Genomic DNA, 16,700 nt, shown 5'->3' on the forward strand with positions numbered 1-16,700 from the left:
CCATCTCGATCCCCTGTAAGGCATCATAATGGACCCAGGAAGAGCATCTGGCGCTTTGAGACGCCAAAAACGATCTTGCCGCTTCGACCTGCCACTCTTCCCCCATCCACCATAATAACGTTTTCACGTTTCATTCTCCCCCAGCGCCACGACAGACTGCGCAATCACAAAGACCCAATTAGCCAAGAGGGGATCACGATTTCGCTCGGGAACCGACAGGCCAATCGCATCGAGCGGCGTACAACAAGGGCCTATGGGGCAGCGGCGCAGGTGGGTGGGACATGGCTGTGGGGCGGAGGTGACACAGTGACATGGATGGAGAACGGTCCGTTGTTTCTGGTCATTTGTGTCACCGAAGTTTTGATTGATGACCGTCGGGATGTTTTTCCCACTCTCCCCTGAGATTCCCAGCTCTCTGGAGGGGGTTTCAACAACGGGGCCCCAGCCTCAAACCCACACTTTAAGTTTGGCCCTTAGCCCTACGCCGCACAAACACACATCTACACACACAGAAACACACATACACACTTACTTTTTGTTCCATTTGGGGCCCCAGATGGCTGCTGCCCACACATCTGTATTGTAAAGCACTAAATATAGACCCTGGGTCTGTTTTTGTTTGTATATGTGCACATTTAAAACCTGCCTTCATACACAGTATAGTATCTCCAAGTGTCTAATAGTGATGAAGAGAATGGAAAGGACAGGAAAAAATAAAGCAAAGTACATACGAAGTAACCAAATGTAAATGCGTGCATGTGAGCAAGAGTGTAAAGAGAAAAGCCCGAGGGACGGTAGGTGTGTGGGCGGCTGAGAGAGATGAACAAAAGAAGCAGAGAAGAGAGATGAGGAGCAGCGCACTGCCAGTGAGGATTTGATTGGGTGGGTGGGTGGTGGTGGTGAAGGAGGAGAGGGGGGGGTGTTTGGTGTTGAAAAAGGATCTTCCCTCAAAGCCTTGCTAAGATATTCCTGGAGCGAGTGAGGGTTTGATTTGGCCTGCAGTCCTACACAGAGTGCTTACATCGTACTGGGAGCTAAAGCCATTTAATATTCATACGACTAGACTGATATTCTCTGGGTTATATGACAGATAATAGTCAGATTTTCTAAATCTGTACGGTGTGAGTGTGTGTGGTTGAACTCCTCCGGTCGACAAAGCGTCATTTGCATGTCAGAGGCATTTCGTTAGTACTCACTTCTCTCCATAACAGCTGCTAGTCTGGCAAATTACTCAATTCATGTATGTATGCGTGTGGATGTGCTTCCGTGTGTATGCACGCGTGTGTTTAGTACAAACAAAGGAAGAAGCGAACAGAAGGTTTCATCAAAAACACCAAAAGTGTGTGTGTGTGTGTGTGTCGTGCATCAAGTGCTCACTTTGATGATTGAGGAAATCTCCATCAGCATCTTGCTCTGCAGTGTATATATGTGTGTGTGTGCATATGGAGTGAGTTTGTGTGGCGTTGTTTGTGTGTGAGTGCATAAACATGGTGTCAAAGTGATGAGATGTTCTCTCCATCCATCTGTTCTGCTGGCATTTACATCTTCAGAGGGCGACAATAGAGGAGAGATAGAACGAGAGAGAGAGCACAAGAAGGACAGGGATAAACAGTTGAGTGAAGAGATTTTACGATAATGTTGGCTTTGTCTGTCAGTCAAAAGAGCAATAACACACTCTCAGGTCACCTGAGGCTCTGTTTTGACGTGATCGTTTACATGTCTGAGGGTTTCTAAGTATCTGTGAGAGGATGTGTGAGAGTGAAGCTGCAGTGAGTCTTCCTGTGGATGTGGTTATGAGATTCTGAGGGTGTATGTGTGCCTTTGTGGCCGTATGAGTGTGTGTTTGAGAGACAGAGAGAGATCTCATTGTTCTTTTCCTCCTTATCTGCCATCTCGGTGGAGAGCCCGTGCTGTTTCCCCCCTCAGCTATGTGACCCGGCTGTGATACCACACGCCCTCATCTCTGCAGATAACAGACCACCCTAAAAATACTCCTCTTCCTACCACTCTAACACTCTTCCTCTCTGTTCTCCTCACCTCTTCTGGCTCACTGTATCCTCTGGAGTCTCCCTGGCCAGGAGTAAGCTCTGCCAGACTAAAATACCTTGGGGCGCTTTCTAATGTCACAGAGGTCCCTTAATTCTATATTTTACCCTCTTTTCATCTTCTACTACTCATTCTGATGGGAGGCCGTGGATGTTACAGTGTCGGCTTGAACAGCAGAAGTGCAACTCAGACTGTTACATCACAAGTTTTCTTATAATTTTCCACAATAATTCCTCATCCCCCCCGCAGTTACTTCAGTCACCCACACTCTGGACACACAGGGCAGATGGGATGTAGGAGGAGACGGTGAGGACAGAATCTGCCGGGCTCACATAATTATACATCAAGTAATTTAATATTACTCTTCAATAAAATATTGAAGAGTGTATTGTTTTCTGTGCCTCATGGGTTTGACAGTCTGGAACAATGCTAATTATGATAAACTAGGCATTTTTTTTGAAGATCATGCCACAGCCAAGTGCTTTGAGAGCTTTTTCATCTCTCTGCTACCTCCCTCGCTGCCTAAACTCTCCTCTGTTGTGAAGTGCTTTTAAGGATACTGACAATGACCCTTTCTGTAGTTTTGAGGAAGTTTCTTGCTAATTTAAAACGCTTTTATTCCAAGCTCCTTTGCCACATTTGACGTTCGGGGTTAGAAAGCTGTCGTTTTTGTTGTCTTTGTGTGTGTCTATGTGTGTGTACGCATCCTTGCTTTCTTTTGGCCCAAACCCACGCAGGTGACCAGAGGGGGCTTTGTGTGGGTGGACAACTCAATGGTGACCATCTCTCTTTACCCTCACCCTCCCTCCTCTCCCCTTCCCTCTTTTCTTGCAATCCGTCCACCGACGGTGGAGCGGGGCCCAGGAGGAGAAAAAGTCTGTTTCACACCCACCCTCAAGCAAACACACTGGCCTAAATTTTGCAATCGCCAAACAGCATAATAAGGGAAAAGTTATTAGAATGCATGTTTGCCTTTGATCATCTAGTAGTAGCTTCTGTAAAGATGAGAGACAAAGCAAGAGAGGAGATTGGAAGGAGTTTCTTGTGAAGTAGTGCTGAAACAATTAGTTGATTAATGGATTAATCAGTAAACAGAACATTAATCAATGACTATTTTGATAAGGGATTAACTGTTAAAGCACCGATCAATATTTTTCTATTAACAGCGGGTCAAATGACTACGTCTGATGTGAAAGGAGTCGCTTGTAGTGACGAACCAGCAGAGAATTATCACCCAACTCTGCAGCTCCCCTCAGCTCTAGGCATCGTTTTGAATGACTGCTAATGAGGCTCCGTGGCTTTGTAAGCGGTAAGTGTTTGCTAACACACTAGCCAATCAAGTTGATGAGGTGATAATTTGTCAGTGTTGTGTTTACAACTTGTTATACTGCCCAAAGTGACCCATCAATTATTGCTTTAAGTTATTTATGAAGTTAAAATAATAAACATTTCCTAGATATGGCTTCTCAGATGTAAGGATGTGCTGCTTTTCTCTTTTTCAAAGCATTGTAAACTGAATATCTGTGGGGAAAACTATTCTGTCACTTTAGTAACTTGTGATATGCATTTTTCAGGTATGAATTATTGACATTTTTTGGACTGAATGATTTAGGACTACAACTAATGATTTTTTTTTATCATTGGTTAATCTGCCAGTTATTTTCCAAGGTGACATTTTCAAATTGCTTGTTTTGTTTGTTTGGACCAACAGTCTAAGCAGGGTCAGTGAACATTTCTACAGGCCACTCACTTTTTTTGTCTGCCACTTGCCACTGAAATCTATGTAGAACGCTATAGGATTGTAAACACTGAGTCAGTGGTACCTGACAGTAGAAATATGGAATATATTATGAAAGCTTAATCCCTGACTATTCTTAATTAAAGAACATTTTTAAAAATAATATTTATTAATATAAGAAAAACTTATCTGCCAAGGTGGCAGGTGGCCTGAAAGTTACCCTGTATTTGGCAGGTGCTAATTTCATTCCTTGAGTCCAAGGCAAAACAGAGAAAAGCATTCCCATTTAAGAGTGAAACAGAATTTTTGGCAACATGCTTAAAAATTAGATAAAGGATTAATAGATTATCAAAATGATTTCTGATTAAGTTTCTGTTGATCGACTAATCGACTAATTGTTTCAGTTCTAAAATGATTAATCGTATGATCACAAAACAAACACTACATTAATCAATAATGAGAATAATCATTTGAAGTAGGGCTGCAACCTCACAGGAAAGTGTGTGTCTGTGTGTGTTTGTGTGTCTTTCATTGAGGAAGACAGGATGACGATAAGAGGCTGTGCTTTACGGAGGATTAGCAGGGATTAGGCTGTCGAACCAGACGATTGTCCAGTTTATCACGTTACCTTTCCCTTTATCAGTAGTCGCAATAGGTCACACAAACATCTGCACAAATACACAGAAAGAGGATGAATTAGAAGGATATAAACTGCCCCTGAACTTGTGAAAACAAACACACATTGTGTTCATATCATTTGTGCTTGAATAGTATTTGCTGTAGTACTCCTAAAGTATTGCTTCTGTACTGTTCAATTTACTGCTTCTCTGTTGTGTATAGCAGCGCTGAAACCATCTTATTCTACAGTTTGAGAAATAAAAAGCCTGATTTGCATTTCACATATGACTACCAATCCCTATTGTTGTTATGACAGATATTCAGGCTGTGTAGGACATTCACTTTGCATCCATTTATCATGTCTTGTTGACACCCATTAGTGGCCTATACCAACACTGCCCCCCATGGGTGAAGGTAGAAAAAACTGCTGTTGGACACCATCAAACATGGCATGAGCTTGTGTGATGTGCTAAATTGAGATGTGTGGGCCTGACTGCCAAGTGGGAGGACAGAGGAGGTTTCAAGGAGGGCCGAAGTTGGGCAAGTCATAACGAGAACATAATGAGTCATGATCTCTGAAACGGTCACGAAATGACAAAGCTCAGAACAGTCAGAACTAATTTAAGCTTACTAGATCAGACAAGGTGATGTCTAGGCTGTAACAGACAAAAACAATGCTGAAGTGTAACTATCTAAGCTTAATATTAATATAGACTATAAATATTCTGATCTGACTGAAATCTATCAGCACAGAAAAAAATAATACAGCTACAAGGGCTACCAGTTATTCCCATAGAATGAAATACATTATAAACACAATAGAAGGGGGTAAATGATCAGCTTAGCTCATTTCTTTCCCGTCTAATTAATTCTAGTGGATTCCTGTACGCTCAAAGATACATTACTTTTAATAAGGGAGAAAAGTACTATGAGTTGAGTCATTTCAGTTAATGTCTGGGGGCGCAGGAGATGAAAAATCAACTAATTTCTAGCATATACACACCTATTAATCACTATAGTTCATGTGGTGAGACTTGGGAGATTCATTTAACTGGCAGCACAGCCTTCATGCTATGACACCAAGCATCTGCGTTTCTGAAGTGGCCTTGATCAAGACACACTGAATCCCCATCAGCTATAGTGGCCCTAATCTGTTGCTGACCTTCACACTCTCGATTTCACTGTGAAACGGGCAACAAAAAATGAGAAAAAGATTTCACCTTCAGGGATCAGTTGAGTATCACTCTCAATAGCGCAAAAAGAAAATCATTTGCCACAGTCTAGTTTTAGTGTTTAGGTATTGCCTGGCAAAATATCTAGATGCAATCACATACTGTATGTAGTGTAAATGGGGTAACAGAAAACCCATGGTGACTGCAGCATTCATGAATTCATTCATGAATGTTGCTTTTACAGTCTTACTGTGCAAGAGGTGTTGATTTTTAAATTAGTCATTTACAGCTTGTACATGTAGTGTTTGAGATGTACAGTACGCTACAGAGCATTTACAACTTGAAGATGTTGTGCCTATTTAGGTCAGCTGAGCTAGATTTGGAGTTGTCAGCTTTCTGTAGACTAAATAGGTCAAGCTAACGAGGAGGGGGGTTTTGACAAGTCTCTCATACTCCATCAGTTCTCATCACAAAACAATCTCAAGATTGCTGATTATGTAAAAGACCCTGACTCCAGCTTTAAGCTACAATGTCAAATTATGACAATAGATATTACAGTCATTTCTGTCAACACTAGAAAATATATGAAGCAAGAAGAGGGCAATATTTTGTGTAACAAATTCCATTTAAGCGTAATTATGCATGCATATGCACTGAGAGCTAAATACGCAGCAATGTACTGTAGCTTTGGAGAAATCTAAATGAAGCGAAGAATGTGCTGTGCTGTATATGAAGAACTTCACAGCATGATTATTAACCCAGAAAGCATAAATATAGATGAGAGCCCAAGGAGACAATATGAATCTAATGCATCAGTGCACCAGTTCTGCAGTGATGTTATCACAGACCCACATGCCCACATAAAGAAATCTAGGTGTTGCATAATGGCACAGTAGAGGCTTAATTTATGAACAAAGTGCAATGCCTGCAACTTTGGCTTCTGTGATGCAATAGTAGGCTTCCTGTCCTCAATTTAAGAGCCACAGGTTACAAAAAACATGAGTAGTACCATAAGTATATATATATATGTGCAGAGGTTGTGCATTAAGTAAGTTCTCTGCTGATTCTTCGCACTGTCAACATGGCTCCCAGAGGTATGCTCACCATGACAACCGTTCTCCTGTGCTTCATACTAAGCCTGCTCAGTCCAGCTCCAGGTGCCTGTAAGTTTATTTAATAATATAACAATCGGATTAAAATACAGTAGATATTACATTAGGACTATACGCTGAACTCATCAGTTAATAATGTGGTGTGTGTTTGTGTGTTTACAGTAGGTTCCCATACGGGCAAAGCCTGTTGTACAAGATACAATAGGAAGCCAGTACCCTTCCAGCGTATAAAGGGCTACAGAGAACAAACCACAATGGAAAACTGCCGCATCGAAGCGATCATGTAAGACTGCAAAACTCCAACCCTGCAAGCCCCAATCTGAATCGCTGACTATGATTTTGAATATTACAACAGGGGTCGGTGAAGACTAACTGACTGCATTGATTGGATTTATTCCAAAATATTCAGAAGACATTTTGGTAATTGTTTTGTGGAAAGCACTAATGTTGTTTTGGCAGAATTTCTTTCCATAAAAATAAGCCATCTGATCTGGCCTACCACAACATTTTGCTGTCAAAACTGTCTGAATTTCATAACTCTAAGCAGGTAGCTGTTTGGTCTGCTCCATATCTTTGTGATATTGTGTGTTTATGAATTATACGAAGCTGTCTAATTTGGGTATCAAACCTCAATATTTTTAATTGTACTGACCGAAATGTGTCAAAAAGTGTCAAGTACCGAAAGCTGGGACTGAATACTTGGTCAGATACTTAGTCTTTAGATCAGATATTTAATGATATAAATCATATAAGTTTAGACTTTATTTTATTTCAAGTTCCTGCAAGGCTACATTGTGTTACTGTAAGACAAAATAAAACACGGATGCATTTAATAAATGTATTTTGTTAAAAACTTGTTTATATTCCACAAAATAAGTTATCAAAAAATCGTTGTTTTAGTATTATGCAATGATAAAATAGACACCATTATCAAAAAATGATACCTTTACAATACAAAACATATCATACACTGAACTACAATATAGTGCTCTCTGTGTGTGTCTAATAATGTGTCTCACTATTGTAGTTTCTACAAGAAAGAGATATGAGATATGTGCAACACGAAAGGATGAGTGGGTGAGGAAAACTCTGGAATTACTCAGGTATGAGACACCTACTCACTTTTAAGTACCAACTAATTTCAGTTTAGACATGGACCTAAAAATCAGGACAAGCTTTGTGTGTGAACAGGGTTTTCTTTTGTTTGAGTAAAAACTCTCCTCTTCTTTATAGTTCAAAACTGAAGAACATGTCGAAGGCCGGCTCTGCTGCAGGTGAAACTCAGATGAGGAAAAGTGTAAACCCTTCATTTCATGACGGAAGTGGATCTTTCTTCATTACCACAGAAACCTTCCCAAACACCACTGAAAGCTTTTATTAGCAAAAATCAGGTTGTGGTGTTAGAGATTAGAGAACGAAAGGTTTTGTGCTATAGAAATGCCAATTTGAGTGAATGTTTGAGAGAAATTGAATCTACTGTAATCCAGTCATGTTAGGGATATTATCTCTGAAAAAGTAAAGAAATGCTAATTACTTTCACTTGCCTACACATGCTCCAATAGCAATACTCCAGGTAATCATGATTTAAGGGAAACCTGAGAAGAACAGCTTTGAGACTACAAATGAAGTCGATTATGTGCTTAGCCAAATAGCAAATGTTTACGTGAACATTTCTGTTTTTTAAAATCATGCTTTTGTGACTATGATGTTTCATCTCCTGCTATGAATCTCCTGCTTAATGAAGTTAATGTGCTAAAATATATCAATAGCAATTCTCATAAACAAATAAATTTACATAGTGCTCCAGCATTGTTGTCCACATTTATTTAATCAAACTACAACCCTGTCTCACTGAAGTGTGTCATGTAACTTTTAATGTAGCCATGGCTAACTTACTGTTAAAATATATTTTTAACAGCGATTAAAGAGCAGTTATTGTGTTAAACATATTTTCAAGTAACATGTAATAACCTGACTTGATGGGAAAGCCCCTCAACATCATTAAAAGGTATATTTTTGGAACAATAGGCCCACAAACTGCAAAGACTGCTGCTCTGCATAGTGAATGTTTTAGTGGTGTGACATGTGTGCCTGGTGTACTTAGAAAAGGATGCTGCCAGCACATCTGCTGGAAGGTGTCTGAAACTTTTTTGATGAGCTGTCCTGCCCCCCAAGCTCATGCAAATGGATGACATGACTGACAGGGAGGCAGTCTCTTGTGCTATTTCAGATCAGCACCCCATGGGGTTGATGCTCGAGTCAGACAAGGTGACACCCTCAATGACAGGCTCTCATCTAACTGTCCTGAAGTAATTTAATGTCACCACTAGATGGCAGAGTCGATCTGTAAAAAAAATGTGCCTCTTACATCATGAGGTCATTTCATTAAACACAGCTACCTTTGATTTCCAATTTCAACCAATAACAACGACGTGCGGACAGAGGTCAAGAACATTTATTTTGTTTATAGCAAACAACAGACAACTCTCAGATGCACATCGTGGATGCTTTTTGTATCTTTTATCTCCGTTAAGCATTATGTTAACTGAACAAAGACAGGAAACGATAAAGGAAATCAAAGACAAATAAATAGCGCTAGAAATAAATATTAAATATTACAGAATAACATTAGAAAGCATTTTAAATATTTTAAATTAATGCAAGACAATTGGTTATAGGTATTCATGATGGTGAGTAGTGGTTTCTAGGGGCTGGAGGTTGTAGGAGCAGGAGTACTGTTCTTCTTTGCTCTGCGGGCCTGCCTGTAAAACACACAAAGAGATAAGTTAAAATAACAGTTTGTGCTGTCCTTGAGCATACGTGATACATCATGTCTAAAGCAACCAACTAGCAAAAATGGTCAATACTGAGACTGACATGACAAAGGCCTACTCACTCTAGCTCCCTGATCTTGTCAAACACCCATTCCTGTTTCCAGTGGCTGCAGACTTCTCCCTCGGTGGTCTCAAATCTGGGTGGAAAAAAAAGAAAAGATCAACCACAAGCTCCAAACCAATTGTCATCAAGAACTTGGATTTTCTTTATAACATTTTTGATCATCACTCTCTGAATGATAAAATGAGGAGGTGATTCTTACATGACAGCGCGGACACATGGGAGGTTCCTTCTCTGGATCCTGTAGCCCAAGATGGGAGCAGTGACGTTCATGACACTGACCTCAGTGCAGCACTTGACTATCTTAATTTCTGTTTTCCAGAAAACAAACAAGGATTGGTTATTATGAGCATACATCTCTTTCATTTGCAACATAAAAACATTTGAATAAATACACATGGTGTTGGCCTAGATTTTCATCAGAAGTCAACCGTTTCAAATGTGCATGGCAGGTTCTTATGTGTACTCTAGCTGTCCTGGAGCAGACTGTAATATGGTGCAGGATCTCTGACAGGAGACTTACCAGAAGCCGTTGCTGCCATTGCCAGAACCCCGACAAGGAGAGCCAGGCATGCCAGTCTTCTGATGCACAGCTGCATGGTTACTGCGTGAGATGTTCCAGAGGTTCTTTGCAGAAGCTGATTGTTTGATCTGGCAGATGGAGACGACTGATCTCCTCGGACCCTACCATTGTGGTTTTATACCATAAAAAGAGGAACCAGGGCAAACTGACCGGATGACTTGTCTCTTAGGGCTTTCTACATAGTGTGTGTGTGTATCAGGGTGGGGGAAAGAACGCATTTGGGTGACACTGTCGTCTACCATTTCCTTTTTTAGTGATTTCATCATGACATTGACTGAGCTAAGAAATGTACTCAAATTGAGGCAAAGTGCAGCTTTTTCTAAGGACTATCCTTATTTATTTTATTTATTAGTTTTGTCCTTGTCAGTAACAAGTAACTAATAGTTAAATTGAATACATTAATGTAATCTACTAATATATTAGATTCTCAGCAGGTTCATCCTATGTTTAATATTCTTAAATTTATTCTGTGTGGAGTTTGCATATTTGTACCATGTTAGTGTGGGTTTCCTCTGAGTGTTTCTTGCTGCAGTGCAAATTTAGGTGAATTGGGAACTTTAATTGCCCGTACACAGCAATATGAGTCAATGTGTCTATAAATGGTAGACTGGGGATCCTGTCCAGGTTGTTCCCAGCCTCTCGCACAATGCATACTGGGATACACTCCAACCCCCAGGGCCCTGAACAGGGTAAAGTGGAATAGAGAAAGGATAAATACATTGAATGAATGATTTCATATTATACTATATTAACAGTAATGTTCTTTATTAACCTGGCTAGATAATCTCTATGTAATGGTGTTTTAAATGATTGCATTTAGGTATAAATCCTGCTGATTTCAGCAATAATGTAAAGGCAAAATCATGTGCTGGTCTCTCTGCCAAATGTGTCATCTTTCTATCCATCCTTTTTCTCTGGTACTGACTGTCATGGTCAGTAAAGGGGCAAGAAAAGGGGAAGGAAGGAGTTCCTAAGGCTTTCCACCGCAAATTTCCGAGCATCCTCCACCCAAATATGGTCATTTGTCCTTGCATGCTCTGTTATTTTAGTTACATGTCTCAACTTGAGGGGTTTTTTATGATTTAGACAATTCAGACAGTATGAAAGAAAAAAATACTGTGCATGTAGAAATGTATTCCTAGATAGAATGAATATGTGATTTAGCACAAACTAAGAGCCGAGGTTTTTTTCACTTCAGTTTACTTTCAGCTTTATAAAAAGCTGCAAAAGCCAAATAACTGCCAAAAAGAGTAAGATTTTCTTGCTGCCAGTGAAACAAATTTGCCAGTTATGTCCCAGAAGACACAAGTTGGTTCAAAAAGCAAATTAATCTGCTCTGTCTGGCTTTTATTTGCTTTAAATAATCATTCATTTTGAATGTGTTACATTAATTCTATATATATTACAACTATATATTTTTAAAAATCATTTGTTTTAAAGAGGCAGTAAGTCATCTGTGACCTCCACACTGGACTCAAATTAAAGGGTAAAGACAAAGGGAACGGCTATAATGGTATGTAGAACTGTACTTTACCACACAAACAGTATTTGAACCCCAGGACAGATCACAGAACCACCAGTGATCATTTCTCAGTGTTTTCAGTGATTAATGATGAAAAAACTAAGTTCATTCACAGTAATAAATGGTACTAAAATGCTAACAACATGGGGATTGTGTTGCTGAGTTTCAATGTCAAGTCTTTCAGCAATAAATTAAAAAATAGGCCTTTAGAAAAGCAGAACTTGTGATCTCAGACTTGCTCAGTATGCTTTGATGATGCCCAAAGCTTTTATTTCTCAAAAAGCCATGTCCATGTCCTATTACCCTCTTAGGAAGACACTACAGTATTTTTGCTTCATTTTGCAGAAGCTTGAAGGGGTGAAAGGGGTGTCTGCTATGGCAAAGGATGAGATCTGTTGATAATAATTAAAGAAAGATAATCACAGCATAGTTTAGTCCTAAGGGACTAATCCTGTGAATTTTGTGCATCTTACAAAAGAGACAAGTAAGCTAGTTATGCAAAGCCTTCACTGTAACAAAAACATAGTTAAGACAATATATTATACTGAAAAATTGTTTTAACATCCATAAATCTCAGCACCTGGTGTGGAAATCACTGCCATTGTTATCACATGTACAATCCTTATCAACCTTTCAAATATACAATATTATGACCTTTGAACAAGAAGGCTTCAGAAAATTGCCACTGACCCCTATTCTGCACTTCCTTACTTTCCTCACCTTTGTAGTCTATTATTCACTTGGTTTATATATTTCATTATAAATGTTGCATTTGTTACAGAAGGCCTATTTTTAGTTTTTTAGCAGTTTGCAATTAATATGTTTGATGATGACATAATCACATTTGGGATACAATCCACAATAAAATGAAAAGTGACATATGCTTCCACTCTTCAGTAAATCATCACTGACTTAGTATTTATAAATTGTAATAATTTGAAAAACTGCATGTAAAAATAATTCGTATTAATGCATCTCAAAATGTATAGCTTTATACAGCAGACCATTAGCAGTGTCAGCTGATATTGAATGAATAAACAGGCATGACTTTCCTGGATTTGGTGTTTTTGAACAAGACATTATAATTCCTTTTCAATGAAAAGCAGAAGCGAATACTAAAAATGAGGAAGGAAACATGAACAGTGTGATTGGGTTCACTAAAATGAAGATATAATTGCGAAACATGGTATGCACTTTCTGAATTGTGAATTGAAAAAGAAAGTTCTCCTTTTTTTTGCACCTCATTCACAAGTTTTTATTTTACATCAAAGCTGTTAATCTAACGGATTAGGTCAGATGTAACTGTAACTGTGATTGTGTGGGGATTTGTGATTGTGGGGACCAAATTCAGCAATCCAGGCAGATTGCCACACTGGGTCATGACATCTCTCATATCATTATCTTTATGGGCTCCAACTTACTGCCAAATCATAAAACAATATAGTGCAATACTTGGTAGAACAATCTTAAAGTGCTCTGCAGACCTCAGCACTCAGTGGCACAATTAAGGGATATATCAGTAAGTCATAATAAGAGACTGTCATTGAGGAGGGACAGGATAGTGTCAACTTAACCTAATGGACCCATCTAAAACTTGACTATAAGATAACTTCTACAGAGACATGGTGGCTGCAGGAGAGATTAATTCCTGGTCTCATTTTATTTTTGTGTTCACTATTATATATATATATATATAAATACATGAGTGATAATCCACCTTATGTTCTACATTATGATATAAAATAGTCATATTAGTCATTTTCATCGCTTTGTCTCATCTCATTCTCAAAAGTGAAAGTGACTCACTCTCTCCGTGCTGTCTTTCCACAAACTGGTGATGTACTTCTTATTAAGGAATGTGTTGGAGGCCAATGAAACTCGATTACAGCTCTATCAAGCTTCTACAAGGATGATAGTGAGTAAAACACAAACTATCGTTATGAAAATAACAACAACACAAATTTATGCACAAAAAAACAAATCAAATGTCACACAGCTCTCTTTTCCTTCTGAAAAAAAGTCAGCAACTCAAAATAGATTATTTATTATTGCCTACAAAAATCACATATGTGAGCCTTTTCTGATCTGATGCTCCTATCGGCAGGGCATAAGTTGACATGTAAGTTCAACAACATGGTGATAGAAGTATTTGTAGCATGTATGACACTGTCTAGCCTACAATGATGTGTCTAATATGCAATTAGCCTGTACCGAAATGTCCGCCACATTAATACAGGTGTGTGCCTGCCTTTGAGCGTGGCAACGAGACAGCAAACAGTTTTTTGACTGCAGTGAAAATGTTGTTTATGAAAGGCTAAACGCCAACAAATATGGACTGATGCAGAATATTTCGTTAGATAAAAATATTTTTAAATTTAGTTTTCTAAATTTTGTAAATGATTACATCTATCTTTTTTCAATAAGGGCTGAAAGGCCGAGTAGGTCCGAGTGAAGACCAGACATATGGAGCAACTCCTGAGGTCCGCGATGAAGGCGAAATTCCTTCGGAGGCCTGACTAAAGACCAGTGACGAAGACTGAAACCATCTGGAGGTCTGGAGATGATCTGTAGATGGCTGCGGCGGCGGCAGCTCAGGGGATGTAGATGGTTGCGGCCCAACCAGAGCCTGCTGCGATCCAGCAGAGATCCAACCAGGGCAGCAGGTGGTTGTGATCCAGCAGAGAGTTCAGGAGTGGGCTGCTGCGATCCAGCAGAGAGTCCAGACGGCTGTTGCAGCCCAACAGAGAGACCAGGGGGCCGCCGCAGAGTAGGAACTGGAGACCGCCGTGGTGCAGGAACTGGAGACCACCACGGCGCAGGAACTGGTATTGGCCAGACTGCTGACTAGGGACCAGGCAGGACTGCTGACGGCTCTGGGGTACTGGGCAGTGGTGAAGACGAGCAGCTGGGCAGCGGTGAAGAACCACATCGGTGGGAGCCATGCTTCCTCCCGGGGGGGTTCCCAGAAGGCGCCAAGACAGCATCGGGCTGAGGTGCCAGCTGGTTAGCAGGCTGAGATGCAGACTGGAGACTAGCACGCAGGAGGGAGGCATGCAGGGATATCTGCTGGGAACTGGCAGGCCAGGGTGCAGGCTGATGACTGTGAGGACCACCAAGAGCCAGGTACAGGTTCGGAGCTGGGACAGGCAGATTGCCGGCTAACATATCCGATCCTGACTGACAGAGGGCTAGTAGGCTGGCTGCTAGCATGTTGGTTGCTAGCAGGCCGGGAATCAGGCTGAGGATCGGGGTATTCATGAAGTCAAGGTTTGGAGGACACTGCATAGTGTGCAGCAGCTATGGCTGAGACTCCGTAAAGATCCGTAAAGCTGAGGGGAGCTGCAGATTCAGGTAATAATTCTCTATAGGTTCATGACAACGAACGACCCCTCTCAAATTGTTTTCACATTGTCATTTGATACATTGTTATTATAAAAATATAGATTACAGCCGATTTAAGATTAGGAAATGATCACACTCATGGTTAAAATAAGAACTACTTTATTAATAATTAATAAAATAATACACACACATGCACACAAACAATTGTTTGAAAAGATGTCAGAGTGACGGGGCTGCCGCATTGCACATAGCCTCCGAGCAGTTAGGGTCCGGTGCCTTGCTCAAGTGCACCTGCCCCAGGAGGTGAACTGGCACTTCTCCAGCTATCAGTCCACACTCTGTACTGACTGGTCCTTGCTAGAACCGGCAGTCCTCCGATTCGCAAGCAAAGTCCCAACAGACTGAGTTACTGCCATCCCCGAAAACAACATTCACTGAGGTTTTGTGGTGCTATAGCGACATCTCTCTACCTCCGCCTTTGTTCATGATAGATATGAGTCATAATTCTCACGGCCACTAGACGTACTTGTCAGGTAATAATAAACAAATGTCGTTTGGGGCATCTGAATAAATTACCAATGCTATAATTTTTCTTGTGACGGTCAAGTAAGAAATCACCCTTCACAGCCTCAGTGACATAACTGTGACAGTGACTTAAAATGACATAAAACTGTCCCTTTGGTCAGCGTCTGTCCACCCTCTTATCACCACGACCCAGGCAGTTTATATTTTGTTGTGCTTTAATTCATTTCAATATAGTCAGTAGCTTCTACTTCAATTTACTACATAATTGTAGATTATTATAGGGGCCACATACAGTTTTTAAAGCTTACCTGAAATCCAAGTTAAGAATCCACCGTGTAAAAGTCCAAATCCTAGGAAAGTCCCTGGGTTCCGCCATTATGTAGTGTTGGTCAGCATCTCTCAGGCTCTCACAAAGTTTGACCATACCTACATAAGGCACAATACAGTAAGCACAGCCATTGTCCATTTTTACTGTAATGAAAATTAACTGACAAGATCTTTACCTTATAACCCTGAAACATTCATATTTCTAACTGAAATGCAGCAGGAACTACTTCAGCATAAACATTGCTGACTAAACTAACATGCCACTAGTCATTTCTGCTAACAAAAATTACACCTCAGTCACATACAACCATGCATACAACACATCATTTCTACTATTGTCTTTTCCACCATTACACTCATGGAAATAGACCACTACCTAGCTAGCTAACATTGTGGTATGCTAACATTAGCATAGAAAAGACACTCAACAGATAGTTTTTCACTAACCACATGATAAATTTGGATCCTCCCAAAAATCTTCCAATGAACCACAGTATCCCAAAATACAATAAACTTGGTCCTGGTTAATTCTGATGTCAAACGTCAAATAAAATAGCAACTGTTACACTTACTTCTTTTAGCAAACTTGCATCCATCTTGAACTCTGCCCAGTTTTCTTCCCTTCTACTTACAGACATTGTTGCATGTGCTAGCGCCCTCTGTTGAACACTTACATTACATTCCATGTAACATAAACTATTCCTTGTTAAATGTTTAGGGGTTACATACTTGGACTTCATAATGACTATCTTCATACTTTGGTTTAAAAAGTAGTTACAGAAGTTGTTCTACTGTGAAGGTCTTACAGACATTATTTAAA

At 40.1% G+C, this 16,700-nt stretch overlaps 2 protein-coding genes across 2 annotated transcripts; one reads left to right on the forward strand and one right to left on the reverse strand.

The window, feature by feature from the left end:
- Positions 1–6,585: 6,585 nt before the first annotated feature.
- Positions 6,586–8,492, forward strand: ccl20l (C-C motif chemokine 20-like). Its single transcript, XM_044218332.1, has 5 exons — positions 6,586–6,737; positions 6,849–6,969; positions 7,238–7,239; positions 7,714–7,789; positions 7,920–8,492. The coding sequence occupies exons 1-5, from the start codon at positions 6,656–6,658 to the stop codon at positions 8,065–8,067; spliced, it is 429 nt and encodes a 142-aa protein (XP_044074267.1). The 5' UTR covers positions 6,586–6,655; the 3' UTR covers positions 8,068–8,492.
- Positions 8,493–9,125: 633 nt separating this feature from the next.
- Positions 9,126–10,265, reverse strand: LOC122886316. Its single transcript, XM_044218330.1, has 4 exons — positions 10,105–10,265; positions 9,784–9,892; positions 9,583–9,657; positions 9,126–9,448 (listed from the first exon to the last, which is right to left on the reverse strand). The coding sequence occupies exons 1-4, from the start codon at positions 10,178–10,180 to the stop codon at positions 9,391–9,393; spliced, it is 318 nt and encodes a 105-aa protein (XP_044074265.1). The 5' UTR covers positions 10,181–10,265; the 3' UTR covers positions 9,126–9,390.
- Positions 10,266–16,700: the final 6,435 nt, after the last annotated feature.

This window comes from Siniperca chuatsi, linkage group LG13, assembly GCF_020085105.1.
Source record: "Siniperca chuatsi isolate FFG_IHB_CAS linkage group LG13, ASM2008510v1, whole genome shotgun sequence".
NCBI classification, from domain to species: Eukaryota; Metazoa; Chordata; class Actinopteri; order Centrarchiformes; family Sinipercidae; genus Siniperca; species Siniperca chuatsi.

Coding starts and splice junctions, on each gene's coding strand:
- ccl20l (XM_044218332.1), top strand. CDS start 6,656: ATGGCTCCCAGAGGTATGCTCACCATGACAACCGTTCTCCTGTGCTTC. Junction 6,738..6,848: donor CAGTCCAGCTCCAGGTGCCT/GTAAGTTTATTT, acceptor GTGTGTTTACAG/TAGGTTCCCATACGGGCAAA. Junction 7,790..7,919: donor AAAACTCTGGAATTACTCAG/GTATGAGACACC, acceptor TCTTCTTTATAG/TTCAAAACTGAAGAACATGT.
- LOC122886316 (XM_044218330.1), bottom strand. CDS start 10,180: ATGCAGCTGTGCATCAGAAGACTGGCATGCCTGGCTCTCCTTGTCGGG. Junction 9,893..10,104: donor AATGGCAGCAACGGCTTCTG/GTAAGTCTCCTG, acceptor TCTGGAAAACAG/AAATTAAGATAGTCAAGTGC. Junction 9,658..9,783: donor CCATGTGTCCGCGCTGTCAT/GTAAGAATCACC, acceptor TTTTCCACCCAG/ATTTGAGACCACCGAGGGAG.